This window comes from Bubalus kerabau, chromosome 4 (assembly GCF_029407905.1).
Source record: "Bubalus kerabau isolate K-KA32 ecotype Philippines breed swamp buffalo chromosome 4, PCC_UOA_SB_1v2, whole genome shotgun sequence".
NCBI lineage: Eukaryota > Metazoa > Chordata > Mammalia > Artiodactyla > Bovidae > Bubalus > Bubalus kerabau.
Genome location: NC_073627.1, coordinates 41,001,396 through 41,025,130, shown reverse-complemented (window position 1 = coordinate 41,025,130; position 23,735 = coordinate 41,001,396). Strand labels below are relative to the sequence as shown.

Here is a 23,735-nt window from a genome sequence, read left to right as displayed (position 1 = left end):
CTTAACTAAGTGTGGTGACTTTAAAAGCCATTAGGTCAATCCACAGTGCAGCTGGGGTTGAAAATCACCCAAAGGCAATGGTTTTCAGAACTGTTTTCAAACCAAGTCTTCCTGAGCACCAAGGCCTATAGAAGTAGAGCTACTCTAGTGTGACGTGGCCTCTGCGGAAGACCAGGGTACAGGAACTACAGGAGGAGGGCGGGGCTTACCCAGCTCCAGTGGCGCGATTGGGTAGCGCGAGGTACCTATAAGAGGAAGGGCGGGGCCTTGGCTTGGGAGCCGCCCTCTTCACCGGTTCCCACGGTGGACCGATCCCAGGACCAGGGCCCTGGAGCTCTGTCTTGGCACGAGGCGACCCGTGGCGGCCAGGCCATCTCAGCCCCCTCGCCATCCCCAGAGCTGCCGTACGAGGATGTATTCGCTGTGTGGGAGGTGATCTGGGCAGCCCGGCACATCTCCTCGGAGCACTTTGTCCTGTTCATCGCCCTGGCCCTGGTGGAGGCCTACCGAGAGATCATCCGCGACAACAACATGGACTTCACCGACATCATCAAATTCTTCAACGGTAGGAGACACTCGGCGGTGCCGGCTGCCGCAGCAGTGCTGTTGAGTTGGGGCTTCCACTCCTGGCCTGGGCAGGGTAAGGGGTGTCTTAGGAATACTGGCCCGGCCCATAGGGGAATGTCAGGAGTCCTGATGGAAATACAGCCGGGTGGGCGGACCCCGGGCTCCTCCCATACTGCAGCCCCCACCCACCTTCAGCTATCCGTGTCTCCCCCAGAGCGGGCTGAGCATCATGACGCCCAGGAGATCCTGAGGATTGCCCGGGACCTAGTCCACAAGGTGCAGACGCTCATAGAGAACAAGTGAGGCCGCGGCCAGGAGGCAGCCGCCCGCCAGAGCCTGGGCTCCCGGCCAGGGGCCCCACACAGCGAGGTGCAGGGGCGGTGCAGCCAAGACTGCCCTGGCTCCCAGGCCCCGCGCCTGCCCCACTGTGTTCTAACAAAGTGCTTGTGAGCCTGGGATCCGACTCCGGGCAGTGCCGGCCCCGCAGGGTGATGCAGGGGCCAGAAGGCCCTGAGGTCAGGGCTGGGAAGGGAGGGGTCAGCCTCAGGGACTGACTGCCTTGGGGCACACCTACTCTACTCCCCTCCCAAATACCTGGGGACAGCCCCATTGCCACTGGCGTCCTGAGCCTGGACAGCTCCCCGTGGCCTCGCTGGGGTTCTGTAGAGTTAAGAGGGCTGTGGTTGCCTGGGCCCCAGCTGGGTGGGTTGAGGGGACCCTGGGCTGTCTCTCTTCTGAGCGTCCCTCTGCAGGCCCAGTGCCTGTGCACACACCGGCCCCAACAGGGGCAGGCGGAACAGCTGCCAGTTTGGGTGTGTGTCCTGGGTGCAGGAGTGTCCTGGGCTGCATCCCAGGCCCTCCCCCGAGACCGCGGGACAGCCCAACAACATGGGCCCTGGTGGGAACAACCCACCTTAGCAGCACTGCCACTGCCTTTGGCCACCCGAGGTGACCTCGTGCACCATCACTCCCCACCCCCATTAGCCTGTACAGTGCACCCATGTGTATCTGTACGGTGTCACTCAGCACCCTGCTCCTGCTTCGTGAGTTAGATGCATTCCTGAAAACTGTGTGAGTGATGCTTTCGCCAGCAGAACAACCTAAAATGTGGCAGAAGCACCTGCACAGGAACCCCAGGGTGGTTCTTTTAAGGAGGTGGTCCTTTCACGGCCTCCTCTCAGGAACAGGCTCTGGAGCCCCGGGCAGCCATCTGTCCCCGGCATCTGCTGAGTCCCTGAGGCGGAGGGGAGGGTGCTTGGATCTCCCCAGCCTGCTCTTGGCGAGAAGCAAGGCTCGCTCTTCCTTCCACATGCTTCTCAGGATGCTAGAGACCCAGGAACCCCCTTGGAGCCTCATTCACAGAGGTTCTAGGGGGGGCCCCAGCTCCTGACCCCAGGCAGGCCTAGTCATACCGCTTGCTCCGTCGTCCCCACTGCCCCCCTCATCAGTACACGCAGGATGGTCCTTGTTCTGGGGCCAGGAGGCCGCTCTGCCACAGGGGCTGGGCCTGCCCAGCGAACACTGAGGTCTGGAGACTTCCTGTGTTTTAGAAACATGAGAAAGAGCCCAGCAACCCCTCTGCACCCCACACAGTCACCCCAGCCGCGGGCACTGCACAGCCTGTTCAGGGGCAGCCTGCCCCATTGCCCATCCGTCGTCCGTGAGTCCTTGGCCTCCACCAAGCATGGTGGCTTCTGTGTGCCTGCCTTAGTGACTCTGGTTTTGTGAGGAGCAGAGTGTGTATGTTTTTTGGCTCAGAAACTATACTCTTCAGCGTAACAGACCAATAAACACAGCATTTGGCAATGCTTGAGGCTCTGGTGGCTATTTGTGGGCTGACACTGGACAGTCAGTGACTGTGTGTGCTGGGGAATTCTGTAATCTCCACGACTGAACGGTAAAGAGGACCTGCTCCACAAGGCCAGGATGGTGAAAAAAAGAACCAAGATTTCCAGAAGTGAGGGATGCTGGTGGTGGAATGGTTGAAGGTGAGAGCCAGACTCTTAAGTACCTGGAGAGAACCCTTGGGGGAACCCTCACCCCAGAGCCAGCAGTCCTGACCAATGGCCTCTCCAGCCTCTGGCTGCATGTGGGTCCCTGCCCACCCTCCTGACTGGCTACGGTTGAGCTGGAGCTCAACTACAAGACCTCCCAGCCCCTCTAGCCAGTGGGAAAGGACCCTGCCCCTCTGGCCCTGGCTCCTCCTGCCCACTGAGCACTGTCTTCCAGATGCCCGCTTCAGGCGAGAGTGGGGAAGAAAGTAGTGGCGGGAGAGGCCATACGCAGCGACGGATGTAAAGAGCTGGGCTAAACAGCAGGTTCCTCTCTGCCTGCCCCCACCTCAGGGGCCAGCCCATCACCCATAGTTCCAGATGAGGGCTGCAGTCACCAGCATGTCATCTGGTGTAGAGGACACTAGCTTTCTGGGGACTAGGGCCTGCTGTCAAATCACTCAGCGTCGTCCAGGTAAAGAAACCAGCTAACACTAGTAACTCTGGGACCAGGACCTTATAAATAAGCTCCTCAAGGGGACCATTCCCCACCGCCAAGCTGACCGTGTAGCCTGGAGTGATCAGAGTCCCCCCCTGCTATAACATCTATTCAGGTAAACACTCCTGCCAACGTGGGTATAGAGGGAATGTATGTGCCATACTCACGCAGTCGCATCTGACTCTTTGTGACCCCATGGTCACAAATCCATAGGGATTCTCCAAGCAAGAATACTGGAGTGGGTAGCCTATGCTTTCTCCAGCAGATCTTCTCCAACCCAGGAATTGAACTGGGGTCTCCTGCATTGCAGGCAGATTCTTTACCAGTTGAGCCACCAGGGAAAGCCCATAGAGGGAATATATCTCAACATAATAAAAGCTATTTTTGACTAAGCCACAGCAAACATAATTCTCAATGGTGAAAAGCTAAAGCTTTCCCACTAAAATCTGGAAAAAGGACACCCTCTCTCACCTGTTCTATTCAACAGAGTATTGGAAGTCCTGGCCACAGCAATCAGAAGGAATTTAAAACATATCCACATTGGAAAGGAAGAGGTAAAATTGTCATTATATGCAGATACCATGGTAACTATATAAAGAGAATCCTAAAGACACCACACAAAAATTCCTGATACATTCAGCAGGGTTGCAGAGCACAAGATTAACATACAGAGAGCTGTTGCATTTCTTTACACTAACAATGAAATACCAGGAAAAAAAGAATCCTTTTAAAATTGCATCCAAAAAAAAAAAAAAACTTAGGAATAAATCTTACCAAGGAGGTGGAAGACTTATATGCTGAGAACTACAAAACATTGATAAAGGAAACTGAAGATGAGTCAAAGAAACGGAAAGATACCCCACATTCTTGGATTGGAAGAATTAATATTGTTAAAATGGCCATACTAGCCAAAGCAATCTATAGGTTTAATGGGACTCGCTATCAAGTGTCCCAGGACATTTTTCACAGAACTAGGATAAATAATCCTAAAATTTATATGGATCCATAACCCAGAATTGCCAAAGCAATTCCAGCATTGCCAAAGCAATGAGAAAACAAGAACAGAGCTGGAGGCATTGCCCTCTCAGATTTCAGACTACAGACGTCGGACTACAAAGCTACAATAAATCAAAATAGCCTGGTATTGGCACAAAAACAGATATGTAGATCAATGGAACAGAACAGAGAACCCAGAAATAAACCCACATACCTATGGTCAATTAATCTTCAATAAAGGAGGCAAGAGAATGCAGAAAAGACAGTTTCTTCAGCAAGTGGTTTTGGGAAAGCAAGACAGTGCATGTGAATCAAAGAAGTTAGAACACTCCCTGAACACTTTACACAAAAATAAACTCCAGATGGCTTAAAGACTTAAATATAAGACATGACACCATAAAACTCCTATAAGAGACCATAAGCAAAATATTCTCTGACACAAATCATACCAATGTTTTCTTAGGTCAGTCTCCCAAGGCAAGAGAAATAAAAGCAAAATCAACAAATAGGACTCAATCAAACTTATAAGCTTTTATACAGCAAAGGAAACTATAAAAAAATGAAAATATATGCAAATGATGCAACGAGTAAGAACTTAATCTCCAAAATATACAAACAGATCACACAAGTGAAAAAACAAAAAAAGCCAACCCAATTGAAAAAGGGGCAAAAGACCTAAATAGACATTTCTCCAAGGAGACATACAGATGGCCAATAGGCACATGAAAAGATACTTAACATCATTAATTATCAAAGAAAAGCTAATCAAAACTGCAGTGAGACCTCACACCGGGCAGAATGGTCATCATTAAAAAGTCTACAAATAGGACTTCCCTGGTGGTCCAGTAGTTAAGAATCCACTTGCCAATTCAGGGGACATGGGCTCAATTCCTGGTCTGGGAAGAGCCCACATCCTGAGGAGCAACTAAGCCCATGAGTACCAACTACAGAACCCTGCGACGCAGAGCAGCCCTTGCTCTCTGCAACTAGACAAAGCCTGCACGTAGCAGTGAAGCACAGCCAGAAAAATAATTAAAAAAAAAAAAGTCTACAAATAATATGCTGGAGAGGTATGGAGAAAGGGGAGCCTCCTACACTGTTGGTGGGAAGGTAATCCTAGTTTTACATAGTGCTGCCACTATGTAAAACAGTATCCAGATTCTGGATAAAAGCGGAGTTGCCATATGATCCAGCAATCTCACTTCTGGGCACATATCCAGAAAAACCTCTACTTGAAAAGATACAGGCACCCCTATGTTCCCGGCAGCGCTATTCACAACAGCCAAGACACGGAAGCAACCTAAAGGTCCATCAGCAGATGAGTGGATAAAGAAGATGCGGTGCGCACACACGATGGACTACTACTCAGCCATAGAAAATAATGCCGTTTGCGGCAGCATGCATTTACCTAGAGATTATCATACTAATTGAAGTCAGAGAAAGATGAATAACATATGCTACCACTTATACACGGAACTTAAAATATTATACAAATGAACTTATGTGCAAAACCAAGACAGACTCACAGACACAGACACCAAACTAAGTTACCAAAGGGGAAAGGGCACAGGGGATGGACAGACTAGTTTGGGATTAGCAGATACAAATTCTATATATAAAATAGAGAACTATAGTCAATAGCCTGTAATAAATCATAATGAAAAAGAATATGAAAAGTGTGTGTGTGTGTGTACATATCTATATCTGAACTGCTTTTCTGTGTACCAGAAACACAGCATTATAGATAACTCCTCTAAAAATAAAGAAAAAATTCCCTCTGCTGTTGACACCACCTGAAAGCTCACCAAAGACCCCTGAGAACTAGCCTGGAAGTGGTTGGTTCCTTCACACACTCCCACCCCTTTTCTGCTCCACCCAGAAGTGCTGGCACTCCCAGACCCCTGGCTGGGCTTTTAGGGCCAGAGGGAACCACACAGCCAAAACGATGGGTCAGCTGAGGGCTCAGTGTGGGGAAGGGAGGAGCAAGAAGCATGAGCAGGGTACTCTAGCCCTGAGGATACTGGGTCATCACTGCCAGGGGCAGAGTCTTCATCTCTGACCCGAGTGCTGGGCACAGCATCTGACACTGAGGTGTGTTAGGATTACCTAACCCTGGGCCTTCCCTCAAGTGCAAGTGACCGAACACTTCCTGAAGCTACCAGCAGAGGGAACCAACGTTTCACAAATGAAATGAGCAGGCAGGCTTGTTAAGCAGTGGGGAGGGGCACTGGGCCTGGCCTTTCCTGAGATTAGGTCTTCAGAGAAGGGGACCTCAAGTGATTGATGGCCACCAGGCCCTTCCCCAAGATAACGCCCCCACACACCTCAGACACACCCACCCCAGGAAGAGAAGCGGAGTCAGTTCCCTGGGCTGCGGTTTCAGGGAGAGTGGACATGACTGGCCTATGGCTTGGCCCAGCTGACTGCTACCTGACCTTACTCTCCCTTACCTCCCCACCTGCTGGCCGGCCAAATGGCTGACTTCTTCTACACTGGGGAGAAAAGATGTTATAGGGTCAAAGGTCTTCAAGGCCCAGCTTAGAACATGGCTCTTTGACCCCTGACCTACTTCCTCTTGTTCCTTACCCTGTAAGGACAGCCTTATAGATTGCACACACACTGCCTCCCCCAAGACCTGTTCTAACTACAACCCCAAGAGTGCAGCCCCCTCTCAGGAAGCATCAGGCCCTCCTGTGCACAGACCCTCCAGCTTTTGTGCGGGAACTTTCTGGAGCGTGGGATTCCCCAGCTCCGGGACAGGGACAGGCGCAGGGGCAGGGTGGCACGTGCTTGGGGACAGCTCTGCACCAGCTGACATCGGACTGCCGCTCCAGACAGGCCCTGGCTGGCCACGTGACCTTAACAAGTCACTCAGCCACCCTCAAACCTGTTTCCTTATCTGCTAGCTGTTGGTCTGTTTACTTCACGGAGCTGTTAAGAGATGAAACAAGATAGTGTTTGTGAAAAATGGTTTGAGGAAGTATAAAGTACTGCACAAGTATGAGGAAGACCAGCGCTGCAGTTCTCAGAGCCTGCTGGGGATGGAGCCTAAGGGATCAGAACTGGAAGGCCCCTTGTCGTCTTTGCAAAACCCACCAGCCTGGAATCTACCAGACCCCAACCCCTCAACAGGAAAAAGATGCCGCCGCTTCTTGCTGGGGCTCTTTCCCTCAAGGTCTCTGCCTCCTTTTGCAACAGAATGACCCAGATGCTGCAGGTGGCAGCTCCGTCTCGGGTTTCAGTGCAGGTTTATTTCAATTTTATATTTTATTCCAGGCAAGTGCTTATTACATGGATAGTATTCATGTCTCAATACCTAATGTCTTAGAGCATGAACAGCCACTAGAATACAGTTCCATAGTAAAAATACAATATGTACAAAATTAGGGTTTTTGTAGTTTTTTTTTTTTTTTCCCACACAGCAGATGTATCCAAACACATAAAAATCTCTACAGTCTGGGGTCGCTACAATTTATATTTCAGGAAACGGAGACACAGTGACCGAGCCTCACTGTAAACAAGGGCCACCTCTTCGTGGGGGTGGGGGTGGGGGTGGGGAGAAGAAGCTGTTCCTGGAGAGGGCAGGGGTTATGGTGACCCCCTAATTCCCCTCCAGGAATTCCCTGCCCTTCTTTGGCCCCCCTAGGAACCAACCTCCCGCTCTCCCCGAGGTAAAGACTCCCAGCCAGTGAGCCACTCTGAACATCAAAAAGTAAAACACGCATGAGAGGTAAGATGTGTGTGTGTGTGTGTGTGTGCGTGCGCGTGCGTGCGTGCGCGTGCACGCGCGTGCACACACGTGTGTCCCCCAGGCTGGAAGGGATAGGGAGGGGAGAGGCAGGCAGTCCCATGGGGTGAGGACAGATGTGGTCCCCACAGCGCTCAGAGGGGAGAGGCCCAAGGAAGGGCTGGGTGGCAGCTGCCCTCTCGGGCACACAGCATCACAGCGTTCACAAACAACAACAAAACAACAGCAACAACACCCATCGTCACCAATCTGGACATAGTCATTCGGCACTAGATTCCGAGGCCCCCCACTGCAGCGGTGGGGGGCGGGGAGGGACGGGGGCGGCGGGCGGATGAGGTATCTGTGCATGCCCGAGGGGCGACTGGCTAACAGAACAGTTTCAAGGTGAGCAGGCCTGAGAGGAGGGCAGCTTGCCAGTGCTTCTGTTCCTGGGGGCCAGGCCTGCCCTTCTCTCTCTGCTCTTTCCAATGTCATCACACCAGGAAGAGTAAAACCAGCTCCCCCCCAAACAGGGTGATAGTGGCGGCGGCTGCAGGGGCAGAAAGGCAGCAAGCTTGTGAGGTGGGAGCTGCATTTGGGTGGGGGGCGGGGAACAGCATCGCCTCCTAGAAACCTCTGAAGTATCCCTAAGTCTCCCTACCCCGGGAGACAAGAAACAGTCTCCAGGGAGGTTTTCAGGACCAGAAACTGAAAGGGAGTTCCGAGGTGGCTCAATCTACCCAAGACCTTTGTCGGCCTCCTCTGTGAACCATGGAACCACCCCCCTGCCCTGCCCCAGCCTGTCATTGCAAACTTCACACCCAGGATCACTGGCTCCCCCACCTCCACACACTCTGAAAGGCCACTGGTGAGTGTGTCCAGGTGGGGAGCCGAGTATGCACGTGTGTAACTGAGTGTGTCTGACACAAGGCCACTTGTAATAAATACCCACATAAAAAGAGCAGCCAAAGCAGTCTGCTGAGGCCAAGGCATGGAGAGCAGTGGCCCTCGCACACAGGCCCCCTCGCTCCTCCCCACCCCAAGCTCAGCCCTGCCCGCAGCCCTGGCAGGAAGGCGGTGGCACACAGCAGTGCCCCCTGGGGGAGGGCACATGCAGAACAGCCCGCTGGAGACAGCAGGGGTTCAAAGCAAAGAAAGATGAGCCCAGGGAAGGGGAAGCTGGGGCAGAAGCAACAGTTCTCCGTGGCCTGGCCATGCTCCCTCCCCACAGGTCCCCAGGGCCAAGCCCCTGGACTGTAACCTCCTGATTACCTCACCCACATGGCGCCAGGGTCCTGCAACCCAGACCAGAAGCTGGTCTCGTCTCCCAGGCAGCAGGAGGCGTCCAGGCGCACTCATCCCTCCAGGGAGTGCAGAGCACGGAACAGAGCCCAGGCCTCCTCTCTATCTTCTGGAAGCCAAAGTCAAGTCCAGGGATGGGGACAGGGTCCAGCACACCCTCCTCTCAGGCCAGACCCAGCTGGAGGTCAGCAGGGTGGCTGGGGGAGATAGTCAAGCCCCTCCTCCCTCCCCTCCATCTGCCCTCCTGAAGTCAGGAGCCCAGTGGTAGGGCGGTTGTGGGGGCTTGGAAGCTTGGCAAGGGCTTGGGGTTGGTTTACTACTGGTAGAGAACTGTCTTAACTAGCTTGTTATGATCAATCACAATGACTGCAACCAGCCTGTGAGAGCCCCAGGCTGGGGCACCCACCTGTCTGGAGGGACGCCACACAAGCCACCTCCTAGGACTTGTCCCCTGTACTCAGAGAACGCCCCCCTCCCCAGTCCCCCTGGATATCAGGGCCAACTCGCTTGAGTCCTGCTTCCCCACGTCCCCCTCCAGAACCCTGGAAGGAGAAGGCTGAGGCTCGGGAGGGGAGGGCCCGGGTGCCCAGCCGTCTCACCAGACAGAGCGATAGCAGCAGCAGCAGCACAGGAAGGTGGGCAGGGCGGGGGAGGCGGAAGAACACGACGTCCACATCGCACTGGTGTCAGGGGACGGGTGGGGGACGGGAACGGGAACGGCCCTGGAGCGGGCACCAGGCCGGACAGGCGGCACATGGGCCAGAGCGTCTCTCATCACTCTGTCAAGTCCTAGTGCAGCAGGGTGACCCCCTGCCCTGTGCCCAGCTCCTTGAGCCCCCTCCCTCCCCTGGCTCAGAGTCTCTGCACCCCCTTCCCCTAGGAGGCCTGGGGGTGGGTATGGGTGGGGTGGGCCTGGACCTGGCTGGAATGTGTGGAGCTGGTGGGTGGGAGAGTGGGGGACAGGTCTCCCTCCCTGCCCCCGCTGGGGGCCTCTGAGTGGCCTCATCCTCAAGCCAGCTTGAGCGTGCTGACTGGGAAGGAGGGCATGGTGACCATGGTCACAGGGTTAAGCACTGTCTGGCCCACCAACTGGGGGTGGTGCACCACCTGAGCCCCCACAGCTGGCTTCGCCATGACCGTGGCCGGGGGCCCCAGCCCGGCCGTGCCATTCACTTGCTGGTGTGAGAGGGTGTGGGCGATGTGGCTCACGGCCACTGGCTGGCTCACTGCCACGGGCTGAGGGTACAGGGGCAGCTGGGAGCCAAGGTGGGCCACGTGGTTGAGGGTGGCAGGGTGCACCGTGATGTGGCTGATGGGGGGCGTGGCCGGTGCCAGCTGCACGGCGGGGCTGGGGGCTGAGGGCGCGATGTGGGCGATGTGCTTGCCCCCCGGCCCCTGGAGAACGTGGTTCACAGTCTGGATGACTGAGGCGTGGGTGGTGGCAGTGTGGGCGATGACTGTGGAGCCGCCCCCGGCCGCGGCCACGAGATGGGCCGGGGCGGGCACCAGCGTTTGGGCCGGGGCCGCTGGTGGGGGCGGAGGGACCGGCAGAGGTGTCTTCTGCTGTGGTGGGGGCTGCTGCCCAGGGAGGTGGGCAGGAGACAGGGCCACAGGCTGGGTGTGCGGGTGTGGGTGCGGAGGCAGAGGTGCGGGGGCCGTGCTGGGCGGTGGCTTCGGCAGCTCCGGGTGGGGGCGATGGCTCAGCTTATGTGGGCCCAGGCCAGCCTGGTCCTCCTCCATGTCCTCGTCTATGTTGTCCTCACCCTCTGTGGAGGGACACGCGGGGAGGGACCGGTCAGGAGGGCTGGGGAATGAGAGCCTGGAGAAGCAGATGCCCCCGGGGCTCTGGGGATGTCACAGGGCCAAGGGTGGGGGCGACGTGGGGCGGGCGGGGCTCACCGGAAGCGGTGGAGGTGGAGGCCTGGTCGTCCTCGGGCTGGCCCGTCTGCCGGAGCACGCGGTCGATCTCCAGCACGTCCATCCACTGGCTCAGCTCGTGCTTAAGCTCCGCCAGCCGCTGCTGCGTGGCAATCTTCTCCCGCGCCAGCCGCTCCATCTCATGCTCATATTCTTTCTCTTTCCTCTTCAGGGACTGGAGAACAGGGCAAGTAACAGCAGGGTACCCTGAGCAGGAGCCACAGAGCCCATGGTGCCGCCAACATCTCCTTCACCCACCCTCACCTGCGCATCGGGGGCCCAGGCTGCCAGGGGGCTGCGGGAAACCACACCTGCCTCTCGGTCCATGGCTCCACCTAAGGAGGCCCAGCATCTGGGGACAGACTGTGGGCTCACAAGCAGGTGCAGATTCAGGCCAGTCCCTCCCCTACCCCTACATCGACTCTGTCCTGAGGGGCTCTGTTGCCTCTTGCCCCATCCACCCTCCTGTGAGTATCTCCCTCCATTCTACTGAAAAGGGCAGAAAGGGTAGGAGACTTCTCAGGCGGTGCCCAAGGCCTGCACCGGCATTCACACCATCCTGCCGCTATGGATGCGGATGCCACGAGCTACCCTCTGTGGAACCCGTTCTTCAAGGATCCCCAGACGATCTTGCCCTTTGTCCCTTCATTATTCACTCATCTCCTTAACTTCAACACCCTTGCAGGACGGCCAGCAGATTCTGAGACCCCTACCTCACCTCCTTGACCACCTCCATCTCCTCCTGAACAGCTGCTGACTTGCGCACATCCTCCCCACGGTGCCCACCCGCACCGCCTCGCACACCGCTCTATTCCCACACTCCCCAGGCCCCAGGATGTGGCCTTCCTTCCCCTCCTGGACCTGAGCAGCCTCGGCCACTGAGAAACAGCTCTTAGGATAGCACCTCGGCCTCCATCCGAGCCGTTCTGGAGAAGCCCCTCCCCGCTTGACGCTGAGGCCATCCCATCACTCAGAACACTGGAGGGCGCTCCTTGTCTGCCGCCCCATCTCCCCTTCCACACCTCCAGGGCCACTGGCCACCTCTCCTCTCGGGGATGACCCTCCCAGGGCACACTCCCCCATCAGAAGGGTCTCCAGTTTCCCTTCGTCTGATGCTTGTTAGCAGCTCTGGAAGGCCAGCTCCTATCCTGTTCCTCAACTCCCTTCTGCACCGTCTTTCCTTGTTCTCTGTGATCTCCTGTCTGAAATTTTATTAAACCAACACATCTTAAATCCCGCAGGCCTCCCCATGGCCCGCTTTTCCTTGGCCCAGGCATGTCATGACCGCAGGGTCCAACAGACAACACGGACAATCCTGACCTCTCGAGCTTCTAGTCGCCGAGGCTTGCCAGTCCTGGCCAGGTGTAGGCCCCCATGTGTCTCCCTCCTCACCCCTTCAGGTCTCGTCCGCTGGAGCTCCTCCACAGCCCAGCCCCCTCTCACGTCCTCCGGGTACACCAGCCTGCTCTCAGGCTCGCTCGTCTTAGGAGTGGCACCCCGCACTGCACCGCTCCCCCCAACCCCAAGCGTTCAATGAGACTGTCAGCCTTAATGAGACTGACACTGGCTCACATGACCCCCTAAATACTTCCGGTTTTGTTTTTCCATCTCAACACACGCTCTCCCAGTCCAACCCTGTGAGAGGACTACACACTGTTCTATGGTTAGCTTACATCCCGACACTGCGGGTGGCCAGGACACAGCCATGTGACCTCTTGGCCAAGCACCTGTGAGGACTGGAGGGTGCTAGTCCCCACATCTACCATGTCTATCCCCATCATCACAGGAGAATCACAGTCTCTCATGAGACTTGAGCTTCCCCTGACTCTATTTCCTTTGGGCAGTCTTGCAACAGCCTTTCCCAACTGTTCACCTGAACTCCTGGGCACGCAAGTCTTCAGCTCCACACACGGACTAGGCCCAGCTTCCCCACGCTCCCTCCCGAGCCCCGCGCTCCTTGCATTCCTGGCCTCACTGGTCAGAGACGCCTCAAGCCATTAGTGCCTGTAACACGTAACCCAGACACGGCCATGCTATGCACTGACCTGAAAGCCGGCAGCTTTACACTTTTTACACTTTTTGCCAGTCCCAGGCCACACTCAGCCCCCTCTATCACCCTGGCGCCTCCCCCGCCAACATTTCTGCCAGAAAGCTCCCCCATTGCTCCACTCCCCCCACGCACACCCGGCTTCTCCCTGAGAGGCCAGTGGTAGACAGGCCATCGGAAGGGGCCACGATGATCACGAGGTATGGGGTGAGTCAGCTCTCAGGCCTGTCCTGAACTCTATGCACTAGCGGGGCCGGCTGACTGCCAGCTCAGAGACAATTAATCAGGAGCCAAAAACCCACTCCTCACCTAGTCCAGGTCTCCACAGGTCTAGACATCCCTGGAAAGTTTTCCCAAGGTCTAACTTTTGTCCCTATTGTTTCATTTTAAGCCCATTTCCTTTCTAAGAAGACTGGATGTGTTGTTTGGTACCTGCCTACCCCACTTCCTGTTTCTGTCCACTTCTCTGAGAACTTTCTTCAAATCCTTTACCTCCAAGGCACTGTGGCTCTGGCTGGGGGCTACAGCCTTCCCAAAGCTTCCTCCCTCAGCACACAACAGAAGTCCTCAGTTTCCACCCTCTCTGTGGTCTCTCTGGTACCCGCTTCCAACTCCCATCTCAGCATAGCAACCCTCCTGACCACGTTCAACTTCCAAAATGCATCTTCCTCCCTCCTACTGGAAAAACTCTGGTCTGTGCTGGGCTCTCTGCCCGGCACTTGTCTTGATCACCCTGGCCTTCAGGTCCCAGCTTAAAGGCCCTTTCCTCAGTAGCAACTTCCCCAACTCCCCAGAACACATGCTGTGACCCCTGTGTCCTGACTATGCCCTTGGAGCAGATTCCTCTGCTTGGTTATTTTATAATCTGCAGCAAGACCAAACCTAAAGACAGAGATCTGCACTTTTTCCCTTGCTCCCCACTTCTTATCCGCCCAATCAGACACAGGGCTGTCCAAAAAAACCTGAATGAGTGAACGAATAAATGAAGTTGAAGATTTATGGAGAACATTGTTAAGTTTCCCAGCATTTCTGCTTCTGTTGCCAGCCCCAGGACAAGTATCTTTTACGGACAGCTAGGGGCCACCTTGCTTCCCACTCAGGCCAGGCCCCTATCCCAAATCTGCGGGTTTTACTGAGTCTTTTATTTCTGATGTACCTTCAAATCCACCGTCTCGCAATCAAGGCTTTCTGCCCTAAGTACTTCTATACAGGGAGGAACGCACCGTTCCATCCTTCTTCCTTCTCAACAATTGCTGCTGCTGCTGCTAAGTCGCTTCAGTCGTGTCCAACTCTGTGCGACCCCACAGACGCAGCCTACCAGGCTCCTCCGTCCATGGGATTTGCCAGGCAACAGTACTGGAGTGGGATGCCATCGCCTTCTCCCAACAATTGCTATTAAGTTACTATTTACAAATGGCCAATCCTCACGTCCTTACCACAAAGATATTATTACTTTTCCCCACTTTAGCATCATCGCAGAACAAGAGGAAATCGATATTCACAGAAAATGTCGCAGAATTTAGGCAGGAGTTTGCTCCCAGGCTACAAGATTTCCTGTAGCTGAAAGAGTAGCAACTTAAGTCTCCAGCCCGAGTTCTGCAGAAACATCCCAGAAAACACCCTCCCTGAGACCCTCTGAAACTCGACGCTGGGCCCCCTCCCCGCTTCCCCACCCCTCCCCCCGCCACCGGCCACCAACGAGGCCCCGCCCCTCCCGGAGCACGCGCGCACCCACGCGGACCCGGCTTTGCTGCGTCACTCCCCACTGGCCGCACCCTCCCTCCGCGCGCGCAGGAGTCCCGCCCCCTGCCCAGCCCCGCCAATCCGCGGACCCGGACCCGCCCCTCCCGTGCCGGGAAGCGGCCTGGAGTCGCGCCAGCCCCTCCCCCATGTCCGGAGGGCGGGCGGAAGGGCGCGCGTTCGCGGGAGGCCGAGAGAGAGCTGCCGGCTGGGAGTAGTCCCGAGGCTGCGCCTCCGCCCGCCTCCTTCGACAAGTCAGGCTCCGGTTACCTCAGGGCTGTGACCCCGCAGTCGAGGCCGGGGGAGGGCTGGCCCACCGGAGCCGTGACGCCGCCCATCCCCTCAGCTTCCCTAGAGAGCCGACTGGGAGACCCCGAAGCTGCCCCCGCAGTCCGGGAGCCCTAAATCCCTCCCACTCCTCAACGGCTACCTCCCGGCTCCGCGGCAGCCGAGCGTGGCCGCCTGCCCCACCCCCACAGCCTCCTTCCCGGCACGCGGAACCCTCGGCCGGTTTCCAGGGAAACCAAACTCGGGCCGTCATGGCAACGGTCTTATCTGTCGGGCACCCCCCCTTTCCCTTACGGCCCAGAGGAGCCAGTGCCCAAAGGCAGGGGACACACGGCAAGGAGGGCGCCTTGAAAAAGGGCTTCTTTTAAATCCTGGGGGAGGCAGAACGTAAGGTTTTAGGTTCGGTGACCCCCCCAGGGCTACTCGTCATCCAGAGTGCTGCATTTCCCCTTCCCCAAGGTTTAATCCCCAAAGTCGGGAGGTGGCATCTACGTGTGCTCACTGCAAGGATCTTGATCCTTTTGGGCTAAAAGGCCGGGGCGCGCGTCGGGGTGGGGCGTATTTCATGGGTTCCACTGTGGGAAGCGAGCCACGCCCAGCACCCCCCCATCCCCCAAGGTAGAGTCCGGGGCCGAATCCGGTTCCCGCCCAGCACTGCGGGGGCGATGGAGGCACCGGTTGCCCTACGTCCTTCCCATTCGCCGGGCAGTAGCGCGCGGCAGGCGGTAAGGCGGGGCGGATTCCGGGCTGACACAGAGTCGCGGGGGCCGTGCAGATGGCAGGGCTCCGTAAGGCCGCCCGGCGGGGGAGGGGAGCCGAGCGCCAGCGCCGCGCTCCCGCGCGCACGCGCGCCGGTCACGCCGCCTCCACCCGGGTGGGGAGCCCCACTGACGTCAGCTGGGCCATGTGCTCGGCGCCCGCGTGGAGGCGGGCGGGGCCGCAAGGGGGGGAGGCGGGGCGTCCGGGGAGGCGGGGCGTGCAGGCAGCCTGCGCGGCGGCGGTCTCCCGCCCTTCTCAGGGCCTTGCTTCTCCCCCCAGCCCGCATACCTGAATGTACCGCAGCGCCGTCCGCAACACGCTCAGATTCGATGTCTTCTTGTCGTCCACGTTGGGGATGTTGCGCTTCAGGGTCTCAAAGCATTCCTTGAGATGGGCCCTCCTGGGGAAAGGGAGCAGGGCCGGTCAGCCAGCGTCAGGGGCGGGAGGGAAGGTCCAAGGAGAGCTTGGGGACCAAGGATGGGACCTTCCGGGTAGCTGGCGGGGCGGGCTCAGAGTCACAAGCTCACACACACACACACACACACCTGTTCTTCTCCAGCTTGTTGTGGACTTCTCTGGTTCCGATTCTGAAATCCAGACAGACAGGGAGCTCAGGGAGGAGGGCCCAATTAGGTGGCCTTCCCACCCCCTGCCCCCACCCTCCCCAAATGCCACAGGCTTTTTGTCCCTGACATTCTCTCCCTAGAGAAGCAGCGATGAAAACTGTTGGCCCTGTGTCCTGGTGCATACACCCTCTGGAGAGCACGGGTAGGCTCATAATTCATAACCCCTTCATATTCCACCCCACCCGTGCACCTGTGAAGGGCTCCTGGGATTGGGAGAAATAGCCAGTGGACCCTGGCCCTCACCCAGGAGGTTCAAAGGCCTGGTGATGCCATTAGACCCAACCTTGGAAAGGGTCAGAGAAGCCTAAGAACAACAGAGGGCAATGACCATTCCCCACTCCCCAGGGTGGGGATGGTCCCAGCACAGTGAGAACATATCCAGATATAGGAGGGTGCAGCTCTGATAGGCTAGCTGGGAGGGCACTTTCTCTTGCACACACAGCCCCAGCTGTGGGCAGTTCTCTCCATCCCACCAGCCCCCACTCTGCCACACCTCACTCACCCCCCAGGCCTCTTCTTCTGTTCGCTGGATTTGAGTTCTTCAGCAGGTGCCAGCTTCAGGGTTCCAAGCGTGGATGGAGGTGGCTGTGGGGGAGCCAGCTGGGGCTGGACTCCGGGGTGTGGCGCAATAGTCAGGATGGGGGTGGGCAGGGGCTGCAAGGGCTTGGGGCTGCCAGTGGGCGCAACAGTGGCCTTGGAGTCCGGCAGTAGAGGAGCAGGAGTGGGCACCTGCGGCCTGGTGGGAAGGGGGGCAGGCTCCTTAATGCTAAGTCCAGGGGCGCTGACCAGGGCTGGCTGGCGAGGCGCCAGGGGCAGAGGCTGGGCCGTGGGGGGTAGTGGCGGGGGTGGGGGCAGAGGCTGAGGGGAGTTGGTCACTACTGGAATAGGAATGACAGTCAGTGGGGTTGGGGTGGCCAGTGGTGGCGGGGGTGCTGGCGGAGGGGCCGGCGGTGACAGAGGCAAAGGCGGCGCCTCAGTGCGGGGCTCCTCCACCGGCATGGTGTGGGCCAGCCGGGGCAGGCTGTTGGCCTTCTTCTGCTCCTGCTCCCGCTCCCGCTCCAGGCGAAGCCTTTCCTGTTCCTCTGCACAGAGAGAACACAGCGGTCTCTCAGCAGGGCCTGCCGTCCTGGGCGCCCCAGCTCCCCTTGTCCTCCCAACTGTAACCCATCCTGACCCCATGCCAGGGACCACCCAGTGACAGCACAAATACATACACTCATCCACACCCAGCCAGGCACAGGGCACAGCAGTGAACAAATAAAACAGACTCCTGGTCCTTGCTGTTGAGGAGCTCATAGACCAGGGGAGGAGGGGCATAGGACAAATCACAGGATTAACAAACAACCCAGGTTGTGGGAAGAGAGGGGCTATGGAAGGACAGAGCAGAAGCTGTCAGTGAGCGTGCGGGAGGAGGCCTGGCACACCGCAGGTTGAAGTGTTAAGCAGGTGATGGGCAGGGGCAACAAGGCTGAGGAGAGGGAGTGGTAGATGAGATTGGGAGAGGCCAGTCCACAAGTGATCTCACAGGAGAAGAGAAAGTGCAAGTCACTCAGTCGTGTCCGACTCTTTGCAACTCTATGGACTATACAGTCTATGGAATTCTCCAGGCCAGAATACTGGAGTAGGTAGCATTTGCCTTCTCCAAGGGATCTTCCCAACCCAGGGATTGAACCCACGTCTCCCGCACTGCAGGCAGATTCTTTACCAGCTGAGCCATGAGGGAAGCCCAAGAATACTGGTGTGGGTGGCCTATCCCTTCTCCAGTGGATATTCCTAACCCAGGAATCGAACCGGGGTCTCCTCCATTGCAGGTGGATTCTTTACCAACTGAGCTATCAAGGAAGCCCCACAGGAGAAAAGAAGAGGCAGTCAAATCCTAGATTCTGGGGAGCTACCTTCTAGAGGGCAGGCATTACCTTCATTTCACAGATGAGACAGATTAGCTCTAAGAGGCAAAATGATTTGTTGAGAGTCATACTGCAAATAAACACACACACACCCCCTACACCCATGTGTCTCACAAGAGCCCCACACTGCAAGCAGGGAGGGGACATCACCTTCAGCCCACACACGAGACAACAAGGCCTGGGACTCAGGACTGCCAGGCTAGGTCCCAAAGCCTGTTTCCTCAATCGAGGTTTATACCCCCAAATGCTCCTGGTCTTTCTCTGCCCTTGGTTGTGCTGGAACTTATTCCACCACCACCAGCAGCAGACTAGAAAGGGTAGAGGCAAGCAGAAAGGAAAGCAGGGCTTTTTAACAGGGGTTGAACAAGGCAATGAGTTCCAACAACCTTGCACGCCTCAGTTCAGCATCTCTACTGAAAGCCCCACCAGAAGGGGAGGCCTGCTCAGCAGTGGGTGGAGAACAGGGCCAAGGGAGAAGCCCCTCCTGATCGAGACGCCCCTCTCCATCCCCACCCTGCCCCATCCCCTCCCAGGCCCCACCATTCCAGTTCCCTGGCTATATAGGCTGGGGCCAGGGAGCAGGCCAGCCCTCCCCTCCTGCCCGATTCACCACACTGCTGACTAACAGAGCTGACAGCACAAAGCGGACACGCCCCAAACACACCACCACCCACAAGGGGTGGGGCTGGGGGGGCAAGGCTGGCCAAGTGCCCCTGTAGGAGAGGACAGCATCACCCTCTCCACAGGTCTTCGGGCCAGGGACCCCAGAAAACATGTGGCCTCGGGGCCCTTTGGCCAATCAACCACTGGTGTGTGAGCCAGGCCTGCTCAGAGCCCCTCCTCCTGCAGAGAAGAAGAGGTGCAGGAGGAAGTAGGGGGAAGTGTTCTGAGAGGGGAAGCGCTCAGTGGTTTCCCAGCAGCCAGCATTCAAGGGCTGGAGTCAGCAAGCACAGCCTCTTCCGTGTCTCCTCCGGCCCCTCAGGAAGGGAAGCTGCCCGGCCTGCCCCGGCCTGCTGCTTTACAGCCACCAGCACTGGCTTCCTTTGCGGCCCTGGAGAAAACCCGCCCTCTGCGCTCCCCTTTCCACACTGGGAAAGAAACCTGCTGAGTTCAGTCAAGGAGACCTTCTCAGGCCCAGCCCAGGACACCCCGAGTCCACTCCGCACCTCCCCAGACCCCAACCCCAAGACAAGGTCCCAGAGCTTGGAGCCCAACACAGCCCTACCTCCATTCCTTTGAGCCAGGACCTGGGCTTTCACTGGCCTTGGGGCAAGTGTGCCCCTCTCCCACAAGCAGGGCGACAGACAGGGCCTCAGGCCCCAAGGTCAGGGGCTCTGGGGACCCAGAATGGAGACAAACCTCAGATTCTCTGTATTTCCTTTCTTGTATTCCCCATGTTTTAAGGCAACTCCAAAGCTCCACCAGAAGATGGCAATCTCCTTCTCATATACCCTCTCTCTTCCGGAGCCAGGCAGGTGCCAGGCTCACAGGTGCCAGGAAGGGCCCAGGTGAATGGCCAAGATCTATCACACCTGGATCAGCATGAAAAAGCTTAACTGACGCTGAAGAGGGTGGCAGCCCAGGCCAGATCCAGCCCACTAAAGCCTACTGCCTCCTCCTGGCCGGTTCTGACCCATCCCTTGCCCAGTATGGTCCCTTCTCCTGTGCACTGGGAAGAGGGAAACAAAGCGTGCGGAGCAAACGAGTGTCAGCAATATGGGTTTAAGCTCCTAAATGCTGCTGCACCCTCTTCTCACTCCCATACATGCACACACATACTCTGGCACCTTCCCCGGGCTCTGCCCAGAGGCTGCCCCCAGAGAACTGAGCACCACCCTTCTGGGTGACCCGGGGGCCAAGGCTACAGCCCCCAATGAAGAGTACAGGCTTTGCACTTTCCCCGAAGCCACTGTGACCCAGGACCTCAGCCGGCACACAGCTGGGGCCAGAGGAGACCATATCAGGGGCCTCCCAATGTTCAGGGGGGTTCTCCCCTTCTACATGTAATAGGAACATTGGTGCACAAGGCAGGCACAGGGTGGGACTAGCTCAGAAGAGGGTCGCATTTGAGTCAACTTCTATGACTGATAGAAATGACCAGGCCTTCATGCTGGCCACCAGGATGGCCTCGCCCTCCCCTTTCCCCTCGTGTACCAACATGAAGGTGCACACACATCCTTGGACTCATCATGTGAACAGAGTAGCTGGTCTAGGTCAGAAAACAGTCACTTGAGGCTTGAAGTTGAATGGGGGCCCAGACAAGAGGATCCCTGTTCAGGGCTGCCCATCAGGTACATACTCCCCAGAAAGCAGTTTTGGTCAGCAAGCTCCCCAGCAGCACCCCCACTTCTCTTCCATTTCTCACCACCCCGACTTAGAGAACAAAACCTCCAGTAGGAGCAAAAAATGAATTCTAGAGATTAGGCTGCTGCAGCCAAGTCAATCTATCTGTACATGAGTTTTGGGAGTAAATCTGGCTTTCCAGCATCCATCCATCCATCCCCTAAGACCTCCTGCTCCACCACCAAGAAGCCTTAATTGCCTGCCTCTAGTTCTCACCACCTGGGGGAGGGGCAGCGCGCTACAACTTCTTAGCGGAGAGCCATTCCCAGGTTCCTTCCAAGTGTTGCAGACGTCATCCTTGTGATTCTTACTCTCAGCTCTGGACTGACTAATTTCGGAAAGGGTGGTAGACACTGACAGTGAGCGTTTACTCCCCTCCCTCACACGGCCAACCAGTCTGCGGGGTAAGTGAAGGTGAAGTGAGTGTTCCTTTGGTCAATCCTGCCGCCTCTAGCACAGTGGGCGGTACACAGTGGAGACACAATAGGGACTCCTGAACTGCATTGTGGATGGCGGTAGCAGGTGACTCAATCTCTCCAAATCTTGTGCACGCTCCTCCCCAAGCCGCGCTGGTCCCGCACGCAGGACAGTCTCGGTCACCACCTGCACTGTCCACCGCCTGACCCTGATCTGGACCTCGAAGAAAGGGGGAGGGGCGCGTGAGCCGACGTCCTGACCCCTCAGTTCCGAAAACCCAAGCGCTTTCTCGCGTATCTCAAGTGACTCTTGACCTTGAGAGGCCGGACGAACCGACTCGGCCGGCCGGCGGACCCGCGGCTCCCCCGCCCCTGGCCTGCTGCTACTCCCCCCGCCCGCAGCGGCGGCGGTACACGCTGCAGGCGCGCGCGCGCACACAACACATACTACTACCTCCTGCATGACTCATCATTGAAGCAACAATAGGCAGAAAGGAAAGGAGGGCGAAGCACTCTCTCCACCACAATCCACCCGACCGGGGGCTGGGGGTAGGGCTGGAGGGGGCAGCAGTCCCCGGATACTGCACACACGCTGCCGATCCAGGGCTGCGACCCTCGCAGCAGTCCGGAGAACGGAGGTCTTCCCCTGGCCCCTATTTCTGCAGCACCCTGAAGCTGGGGCCACCAACAAGGGCGCGTGGAGATAAGGGCACCTGAAATCTCTGTCTCCCCGCTTCGAGAGAACACCAAAGTTTGCCCCTTCTTGCCCGGCTCATTTCACATCGCGGTCAGGGGTGCTGCCAGGGGGTCCTGGTGAGAACGTTTTGGGGGGGTGGGGTTAGTGGGAGCATGTGAGCTCTATATATCCTGTCGCTCGGCGATTCTGAGGGTTTCCCTCGCCCCAGGAGCAAAAACGGGAGGCCGGGGCGAGAACCGACAGGTGAGCTCGGCTCCTCCCACGTAGGGCAAAGGCTCTACCAGGCAGATGCCCAGCGGCCAGAGCCAGGGCCCAACCCGGCGCAAGGCCCCTCGTCAGCCCCGCCCAGGCCCCGCCCCCAGCCGAGCGCTAGGCTGCGGGGAGGGGCTGGGCCGCGCTGTCCCCAGCGGGAGTGTCCCCCGTGCACGTGGTCGGGGGCGGGGCCGGTCCACGTCACCACCCGGTGTAACCAACGGGCTTGGAACGCAGGCACACGCAACATTCCAGCCGAGAGCGGGTTTGGAAGGCGTAGACACGCCACATTCCACACCGGCTAAAGTGGGGCGCAGTAAGGGGGGCCCGGGGTCTGCCCCCGGCGACCTGCGGGCCGTCTCGCAGATGTCCAATGAGCCCGGCTCTCACCCAAACCCATGTCGCGCGACCCAGCCCAGCTTTGGGAGGCGGGGTCAGGCGGGGCTGGCCAGGATCATAAGACACGCGATGTCATTTCATTCTGCAAAGGCCGCCTCCGCCCCAAGAGGCGCGTAGATCTGCCGGGAGCGCCCCCCGCACCCTCCCCACAGGGCCAGGGAAGCCGGGGAGCTGCTCCGCGTAGAGTAATTCCACCCCCAACTCCGTTACACACACGCCCACTCGTGTGCACTAGACACTCGCCCGTGTACACGTCCGTCCATCCGCTCTCATCGAGGTTCGCATCACACATACCCCCGTGCATACACGCACACACTCGCTGGTCTACCACCCCCACGCAACACCATTTCTCATCCCCCCACCCTCCGCCGGCTCGCACATCTTCATCCCTACCGAGGGCACAGCTGGCCCACAGCAAAAGAGACCCCCATGAAAGGTGCACAAGAGGTGGTAGGCAGTTGGGGTGGCGCCTACGGGAGCCGGGTCCCTCGCTGCATGTTAATGAATTCATTAATTAATTTCACTGCCCACAACACTCCTCCCCGGGCGGCGGCTCTTGCGCGGATCTTTGCACTGCTCGGCTTCGCGGGCCGCCCGGGAGCGGGTACCGCGTGCGGTTTCGCGTAGGCTTGGGGACCGGGGTCGCTCGCCTCCCTTTCCCTGGTGCCCCAGGGGCCCAGCCCGGCCGCTCACCACGTGCTCTCTGTTGTTGCTGTGCTTGCCATTCCAGGAAGCGGGCCGCCTCCAGTAGCGTCTCTATGCTCATCGCGCCGAGAGCTGCCGGGGGCGCGCCGGGGCCGAGACTGCGGCCCGCGAGCCGGGCACAGGTCAGGCTGGCGGGCAGGCAGGAGGGAGGGATCAGCTCCGGGGGGCGACAGGACTGGGCGGCGCAGCGCACTCCGCAGGGAAGAACGGGGGAGCACAGGAAGAAAAATCAATGTTTCCCCAGATATTTGCAAAATGTAATTTGCAAATTTAAAAAAACCTGATGCAAAAAAAAAAAGGCGGCACTGCCTCCCTCCTTCCCCTCCCTCTCTTCCTCCCTTCTGATGCCTCCCGCCCCGCGGCCCCCAGGAGTCCCGCCGACAAGAAAAGGCTTTGCAACAAGATGGCGAGGAGGCACAGACACACACAACAAGGGAAGGAGCCGCGCTGCCCCCGGCCGCCGCCCCCGCTACTACACCGGGGCCGCAGCCAAAGCCCGGACCGGAGCCCCCGCCCGTAGGGCCCCGGCGTCTCAAGAAGGGAGGGGCGGGGCCCGG

The 23,735-nt window shown here is 57.7% G+C and overlaps 2 protein-coding genes across 6 annotated transcripts in view; one reads left to right on the top strand and one right to left on the bottom strand.

The window, feature by feature from the left end:
- SGSM2 (small G protein signaling modulator 2) overlaps positions 1-2,373 on the top strand; it is a 38,159-nt gene extending 35,786 nt beyond the window's left edge. For both annotated transcript variants that reach the window (XM_055576919.1, XM_055576918.1), the window contains 2 exons: positions 398-565; positions 782-2,373. In XM_055576919.1, the coding sequence (XP_055432894.1) occupies positions 398-565; positions 782-870 (257 nt within the window). In that variant the 3' untranslated portion in view covers positions 871-2,373. The remainder of the gene's footprint in view (positions 1-397; positions 566-781) is intronic.
- A 3,311-nt stretch (positions 2,374-5,684) lies between these two features.
- MNT (MAX network transcriptional repressor) lies at positions 5,685-23,706 on the bottom strand. Of its 4 annotated transcripts, none has more exons than XM_055576920.1 (6): positions 23,167-23,706; positions 16,962-17,541; positions 16,379-16,420; positions 16,122-16,233; positions 10,982-11,174; positions 5,685-10,848 (listed from the first exon to the last, which is right to left on the bottom strand). In XM_055576920.1, the coding sequence occupies exons 1-6, from the start codon at positions 23,237-23,239 to the stop codon at positions 10,091-10,093; spliced, it is 1,758 nt and encodes a 585-aa protein (XP_055432895.1). In that variant the 5' UTR covers positions 23,240-23,706; the 3' UTR covers positions 5,685-10,090. The 4 variants fall into 4 exon arrangements, with proteins under 4 accessions (XP_055432895.1, XP_055432897.1, XP_055432896.1 ...); XM_055576922.1 differs by lacking the exon at positions 23,167-23,706 and adding an exon at positions 19,726-23,160; XM_055576921.1 differs by lacking the exon at positions 23,167-23,706 and adding an exon at positions 19,592-19,721.
- Positions 23,707-23,735: the final 29 nt, after the last annotated feature.

Excerpts from the sequence above, each read along its gene's own strand:
- MNT (XM_055576920.1), bottom strand. The coding sequence starts at position 23,239 with ATGAGCATAGAGACGCTACTGGAGGCGGCCCGCTTCCTGGAATGGCAA. Across the intron at positions 17,542-23,166 it reads GCAACAACAGAGAGCACGTG|AGGAACAGGAAAGGCTTCGC; the intron begins GTGAGCGGCCGG and ends CTCTCTGTGCAG. Across the intron at positions 11,175-16,121 it reads CGGCGCTGCGGTACATTCAG|TCCCTGAAGAGGAAAGAGAA; the intron begins GTATGCGGGCTG and ends CCTGTTCTCCAG.